General features: G+C 40.0%; 1 protein-coding gene across 1 annotated transcript in view; it reads right to left on the bottom strand.

The window, feature by feature from the left end:
* Positions 1-5,575: 5,575 nt before the first annotated feature.
* The window catches only part of nceh1a (neutral cholesterol ester hydrolase 1a), a 7,031-nt gene continuing 4,905 nt past the window's right edge, over positions 5,576-7,701 (bottom strand). Inside the window, exon 5 of the mRNA XM_008280104.1 lies at positions 5,576-7,598. Coding sequence (XP_008278326.1) covers positions 6,978-7,598 — 621 coding nt within the window. The 3' untranslated portion in view covers positions 5,576-6,977. The remainder of the gene's footprint in view (positions 7,599-7,701) is intronic.

Below are 7,701 nucleotides of genomic sequence, written 5' to 3'. Positions count from 1 at the left end.
AGTGAATGAGTCAGAAATACTCCAAAAAAAGGGTTAAGGGTAGATTGGCTCAAACGCTGAGGTTGAGAATTTATTCTACTACTAGTAGTAGAATCAAAACTATCCCAATCAAAAGACACCACGTCTTACTAAACTTATAACAACCTCATGAAGTCTAAAGTAACATAAAAACCTAATAAAACTGAATTTATTGACATCTTTCTGTTCAAACTAGCTCTGTGTCTCCAATCACACTGCCCTGGCATCAGAGTTTACAACTGGATTAATTTACACAGTGTTCTCAGCTGGGATTCCTGCAGTGCAGAACAAATAGGTTTATTGTTTTGATTTGTTTTTTTTCTTTTTTTTTTAAGCATCTTTCAGTCTCCAAATGTGGAACACTTGAAAGTAGCACAAGTTAACTGTTCTGGCTGAACGAGGCGTTTAAGGAGAGCATAAGGGTCCTGGAAACAATCACTGGCAAACGCTGATGTGGTTCATGTTGTCTTTGTCCATGATGTAATTCATCCTTTCTACAATGCATTTAAACTGTTAAACAGCCGCAGATGAAGTCTGATAATTCACAACAAGCAGTGCGTTCTCTCATTCTCATTTAAAACATGATTTTAATCCTAATTTATCCTTTTTGCTGCAGATGAAAATAAGTCTGAATCAGTGTTGCTTGATCGAGGAAATTAAACAGTAATCGCTAGTACTCAGCACATGAGGCCTTGAACGCAGCATCAGTCTAACAATGCAGGGAACGTTTGGGTATCAGAGCAGGGCAGGTAGCACATCATCAGCTTCTGAAAGTTAGATGAAAAAGACCCTTTTTCTTCTCTTTCCTGCTATTGTGAGGTGATCTGAGAGAACGCTAGCCGATTAGCAGCCTGCCATTGTTAGGGTTCCAGCGTAGCCCTCCGTCACAGGGGAGTCATTCAATCTGCAGAACTTGACCCTGAATGATTCCTGGTGGTTCCTGTGCTTTCATTCCTTCACCTCTAACCCCTGCGCCATTGTCAATGCGAGGAAGTGAAAGTGCAGCCGAGGGAGTTCACAGCTCCTGCGTATGGGTTGACCCTCCCAAAAAATCCAAACTTGTGCCGAAGCAGGTAAAAACACACTCATATCTTACAGGTTTAAAGAGGCAGCTAGCGCCAGATTCATCTGAAGAGGTTGTCGGGCGTTTAAAGGAGAATAGCGTCAGATGAAAAGAGGGATTTTGTTTGTTTCCTTCGCTGATTAAAATCTCAAAATGCGGAACTGAAAGTTGATAAAGGGTTCCTGCGTTTCCCTAAGTGAGTCAATTCCCAGGCTCGTTAGAGAGAAGGAATGGAGAAGATGAGTGATATCTGAAGAGCGTTTGGCCTCAGGCATAGAAAATGACACCCTGAGAGACATGCCTGTCTACTGTCTCACAGCAAGCAGGCGTTTTAAAACTACACTTTCATCAATCTCTTTCCAGTTGTGTTATTGTTTTTTCTTCCTCTGAAGTTGAGTCAGCTGATGATCTTTGACCTCTGTCAGATACATCCACAAACGGCAGGCCCTGACTTGTTTTAATCATCTGGCATTTCAAAGCTTGCAGGAATAGATGTTTTAACAAATGTGCTTTTTTTTTTTTTTTGCTTAAGCTTCTGCGACTGAGATGGGACAGACTATGCATACAGCAGCTGTTTCTCAGGTTCTTCACAGTCAAAGCTTTATGGGAGAGTGGCAATGAAAGCCACTTTTGAAAGAGTTGACCAGAAGACAAATGGGAGACTGAAGTCACCTGAAAGAAGGTTCAAAATTGAGCTTTCTGGCCATCAGGCTGGACACTATGACACCAAACACTGCACATAATCGCAAACACAACATCCTCACTGTTGAAGCATGGTGGTGGCAGCATCATTAAGAAGGTTCTTGACCGCAGGTCCTGGAAGGCTTGTAAACGTAGAGGGTGAAATAAACGGAGCAAAGTATAGAGAAATCCTAAAAGACAAGCTGCAAGAGAACAATGACCTGAGAGAATTCTTGTTTTTCAGCAAGACAGGGACCAAAGTTACACAGACATGGTTTAAAGACTTCAAGGTGAAAGTTAGGGGGAAATTGCAGATGTGCAAGGCTGACTGAGACTTATCCTTTTACTGTTATTGCAGCTACAGGTGCATCTACTAAATACTGACCTGAAGGGGGTCAATACTTGTGCAATCACTTATTTTACATTTAATATTTTTAATTCACTGACATTATTTTGTAGAAATCTGTTTTCACTTTGTCATGAAACATTTCCATAAGTGTGTGTAAATTAAGTTCTTGTCATAAAAACAAAAACAAATAAAATTGATCATGATTCAATGTTAAAAAAAAGCAATAAAAGAGGAAAACTCCAAGGAGGGTGCATAGTTTGGGTACCGTAGATGAAAAGATCGCACTCAGCGAGGTGCCAGTTAGCATAGCTCACCATAATGACTGGAAATTAGGGAAGCCAGCTAGCCTGGTTTCATTCAAATGTCAATGTGCCTAAAGCAGCCTTTTAAGATAAATAACATGTTACATCTTACTTGTGTGGTCTTTACCAAAACCTAATAATTAAAATTGCATTGTTGAATAAACGCTAACCTTAGACCAGTTCAAAAACAGACTTGATTTAATACAAATGTTCTGGACTTTCACTGAAAAATCCTGAAAGCAGAACATGTCTTTGACACTAAAATGATCAAAACCGTCTTCCCCTCTGTGAGGAACACACAGCTGTGTAGAACTGTGAGAACATGATTCACGACAAACTGTTGAGGCTGAACTCCAAATCTGAAATCAGTTACCGAAAGAATGGGAAACAGAAAAGAAGAGGAAGAGCTGCCACTTCTCTGCAAATCAAAGCATTTTCTTTCTGAAGCAAAGGACTTGAATACCCAGAAGACATATAATTGATTTAAGGGACGCTCCGTCTTCAGCGTTCTTCCCTCCACTCCTGTTTTCACTCCTTCAAGGCTTCTCCTCCCTACGTTCCTCCGAGTAAAGTCATGGAATCTCCCCACATTCCCATCTGAGCGCGACAGCTGCTCATTGTCTCACGTATAAAACAAAGACTAGAGCCGAAAAATGCTCCAGCGACACAATGCAAGCGGGCCGCTGCCAATTACTTAGATGGCGTGTCAGCAGAACGGTGTTTCCCTGATAGGAAACTACTGTATGTGTGTGTGTTGCATAGAAACGGAGCCAAAACACACAAGTAACATTTAACTGACAATCTTTCATTCATATCACCCACAACCTTTAAAACAAACCATGTAATTACAGTTCAGCTTTCAGGATTGTCATAAAAAGTTGGTATTAAGGAACGATGTGTTTCACGCTTTGCAAATGCAGTTCAGTTCAGAGATTTCTGGAGGAACCTCAAATAACTCAAACAGGGTTCCTGAAGGATTCTTTTGTAAAGTTTGGTATACAGTAGGTCTAAGTGACACTTTACACCTACAATTACACTTTTTGGAATTTATTTTATTTTTAAATCTGAGTTTTGTTGTCCAATGTGCAAATCTTATCACCACTTTGCTTCATTTTATGACAAAGGAATAACAAGTGGCAAGTTTTTCCACCACTGATAATTCAAAAAAACATACCAAGAAATAACTTGAGGTCATATTTTTTGGCATTAAATTACAGAGCTCTATTGGAGATATTACTAAATGTAAGTTTTTGAGGCTGGTTTTGTATATTTAGGCAGATTAGGATCTAGTCTGACCTTCTAGGCTGCAGGAGCAGATCAGAAAATGCTGTTCTGTATTTGGTGTCTCACGTTAATGTGTGCTGATTGTCAGTTTTACCTACATAAGGTTGGAACCTTTCTGTCCAGGCAGGGTTTCTAAGTGGAAGGGGACAAACCAGGTTTGACTGCTGAGCTTCACGCGGAAATTTATCGCATGTATTGATGTTGGTTGGAAAGATGTATTTAAAAAGATTTGGACATCAAATAAAGACACTGTGTGCATCGTAAAGTAAAAGGAGTATGACTTTAATTCATTAGACATAATATAACGCGTCAATTAAGTTTTCCTGTTTGGATTCCCTCAGTGGCTTAAAGCATTGGCTTAGCCTCTACACAGACCTTTGTGATCTTCAAGTCTCCAGTGGATTTAGAAACATCTACGTTATTGTCCAATGTATTTTTCTTTGGAGTTCCTCAAAGAACCAGTTTGAACACAGAAGGTTCTTCCACAGTGGCTATGATGAGAAACCCCGAAAGGTTCCTCGAGGCTCTTCTATATCTAAAAGTGAGTGTTCAATCAGTAATAGTTGCAATATGTAAAGAAAAGAAACTCCAATACAAAAAAATTAAAGGCCTGCATTCAAAACGTTATTTTAAAAATACTTCAAATGTTGCACCTGATTTCTGTCTTACTGTTTGAAAGCTTAAATTATATTAGTGCGTGATAATCTATAAGCTGATAGCATGTTTTGTGTGTAAAATCTGGATCAGTCAAACAACTACATGTGTCAGACAAATGGAGTTGTCCAAAGTACAATAGTTGGCCCCTCATATATAAACAGCAGAAAATGAAACCGCTACTAAAGCATGGGTGCATATAAACTGCACTGAAGCAGTACACAGTAAATGTACTTAGTTACACTGCACCACTGGCATCACAGGAGCACTTTAACTACGCCAGAGTGCAGCAGGTTCATGTCGCTCTTCGTCCAACAGAGGGCAGTGTTGCATCGATGCTGCAGGATTTATTGACAGAAATGTACTCTGTTCCCTCCCCTGTTCAGGAACAATTGCATGTCTTGATCATGACAGTAATTGAAAGCATTTGCAGTTTTAAAGTTGTGGGTTTATGCATTCGTTTGTAATAGCAATGCAGAGCACACGTGCAACACAAATTTTGTGCGTCATCAAACCACACTGTTACTCACGTCCTGAGGTAACTATTTTACAAGCAGGTGTGTGTTCCTGGGCTGGTGGGGCTTCCACTTGTGTGTGTTTCTGATTAGCCAAAGAGGAAAACAAATGTTTTTTCTCACTTCTTTATGCGAAAAGAGCCTATGTAGAATATATTATTATCTGCATATATTCTATTAATGTATCCAGCTACTAAGGCGGCATATTTTAGCTACCGTTAGTGGATGAAGCCTTATTTGAATACATGGAGGTCCTGGAAATACTCAGGCGTAAAAACTTCTTTTTAAAAAAATTGAATTCTATTACAACTTTTTGTTCAATTTTCCCATAATTTTGAAAGAAACTTACAAGGTGCGCTCATTTTGTGTTTTTTTTTTTCCAGAGATCTGTTGAATTCAAGCTAAAATGTTTAAGCAGGACTTGTTTTTAAAATTTCAAAAAAAGATTGCAGGACAAGTTTTTCTACCTTTACGAGGCCAATATTGTCAATGTATTTGACCAAAAGTATTTAAAAAGCCAACAGTCAATCTGAATGTCAAAAGGTAATCTGGAAATGTCACTGATGAAGCACGCTCAGAAAAATCAGGATTGCCAAAAGTTAATAAATTACACCTTCTTACAAAACACTGACACATCCTGAACTTCACAGGATGTAACAGCGTATCTGAAAGAGGATTGTGTTTATTTTTTTGAGTAACCAGAACAAGCTGTTCTTCATGAGTTGTTTCTTTATTGACCCCCTTCATCAGTTCCCTCATAAATCCCAACCGTGGGCAGAACGGAGACACTGAGGACATTTGTGACCAACATGAAAAGATGTAACAATTAAATTTGGAAGTAAAACAACATCATTGGAAGCCCTTGATTCATGTACACACATGTTAGAAGATGTCCATGATGCTACTTTTAAGACATTGTAGGAGTGACTCAGCAGTCAGTGCTGATCCAGCACAGCAGATAGTGGCTTTTTGGAACAACTACTGACAATGTTCAGGCATCCATATAAAAAAACAAAACAAAAAAACATTCAATTCAGTAGAGAGCTGAGGGCAAATGCAGCAGGAAAGCTAATTGGAATGGAACTGGAAGGAGAATTTTGTTGGTGATTGTCAAGAGGAAGCAGGAAAGGCATCGCCTTCTTGTGATGCATGATACAGATACAGCTGTGCTTTGAGCTAAATTCTAATGCCAGCATGCTCACTAATGAGTTACCACCATGCTGATGCTAACAGAACCACACTCAGGCTTCAGTTTAGCATGCTAACACATGACATTCAGCACAAAGTACAGCTGAGGCAGATGGGAATTATATTATATTATTAATTATTATATTATATTGCAGGTGTATAAACATAAACCAAACTACTGTACACATTTATGATGATGGCGCTAGATAGTAAGATTTGCCAAAAGTTTGCTTGAAGTCTTTTTCATTCTGACACACAAATGCAAAAATACTGAACACTGTTGAAACTGAAAATGGCCCGGATTGCACTCCATTTTAAATATTTTAACACTGATAATATCTTAATTTGTAAAGTGTTCAGACAACATTTAACATGCTGGTGTTACATAACGAGTGTCTTTAAAAAAAAAAACAAAAGTGCTATAAACAGCTCAGACCACCGTGATCACAGATGTCTGTCTGGCGGCTCTGACCTGTTAATGCTTTTATTCTAAAAGCAAAGTTTAAAATCAATTTCAGCTCTTGGGACATTATTTGCTCATGTGGTTGTGTTCTGGATATGAATGAGTGTATTAATGTGGTGCTTCCCAGTGGAAGCAGCTGATTAATTAACCCATTAGTGGAAAAGCTTGTGGCTGTAAAAGTACTTTTATGCGTTTATTTTTATTCGTTGGTCACAGTGTTAGCTATGTTGTTGTTGCCAGCAGGCTGCTTTTAAATATCAGAAAAAAGTTCACATGTACTGAGTGTATACAGTACATGCGGGTACATGAAGGCCCTGAGCTGTTACATTTTTTGAACAAAGAGTACATTTACAAGCCCTTTAGCGAGTCACAAAGCGAGGGCTAGTGCATTTGTATAAGTGAAACACACGCACACATATGCATGCACGCATTACTCACGTGCACAAACACACACACACTCTTACAAATTGTTCTGCAGCCAGTTGATGTAACCCCTGAGCATCCTCTTTCCTACATCGAATTCCATCGGCCACATGGTAAAACTGAAACATCCGTGGAAGCCGTCCTCGTAGTGGTCGTTGGTAACTGTGACTCCCGCGTCCTGTAAGCGCCGAACGTACATCAGCCCTTCATCCCTCAACACGTCATACTCACACGTGACCACGTATGCACGAGGGCATTTAGCCAACACTTCGGGTCCGGCCAGCAGCGGCGATGACCGCACATCCAGCAGCCCCGGTATCTCCTTCAGAAGCTCGTGTGATCCTTTTTCCACAACGAGAGGCTTGTGGTTCTTCTTGTATTTCTGAGAAAGCAGGGTGGTCCAGTCTAGTCGTGACCTCAGCTCTGGGGTGATAGTTGAGTGCTGTGAGGCGCTGTGGTTGTTCACTAGCATTTGGGGCTGCAGCGAGAGGTCAGCGCCGAGGTACTGCAGCCAGAACTGCACCATTATGGGCCGGTGGAGGATTGGTATATGTTGGTTTTCTATGTAGGATGGAGTGTTGAAATCCAGAGCCTGGAGCACTGGGTAGATCAGAACCTGGACGCTGAATTTCACACTCGCACTGTCATCTATGGAAATCTGGGAAAGTATAAACACACATGAGGACTTGTGCAGTCACCTCTTGCATGATACAGTGCCTGTAAAAACTGTTAATCCCAATTTAAAGTTTAATTCCTTTTTT

The sequence above is a fragment of the Stegastes partitus genome, unplaced genomic scaffold (genome assembly GCF_000690725.1).
Source record: "Stegastes partitus isolate 25-593 unplaced genomic scaffold, Stegastes_partitus-1.0.2 Scaffold181, whole genome shotgun sequence".
NCBI classification, from domain to species: domain Eukaryota; kingdom Metazoa; phylum Chordata; class Actinopteri; family Pomacentridae; genus Stegastes; species Stegastes partitus.
Note: the sequence above shows the minus strand (reverse complement) of the source record. Positions and strands in the feature narration are given on the sequence as shown.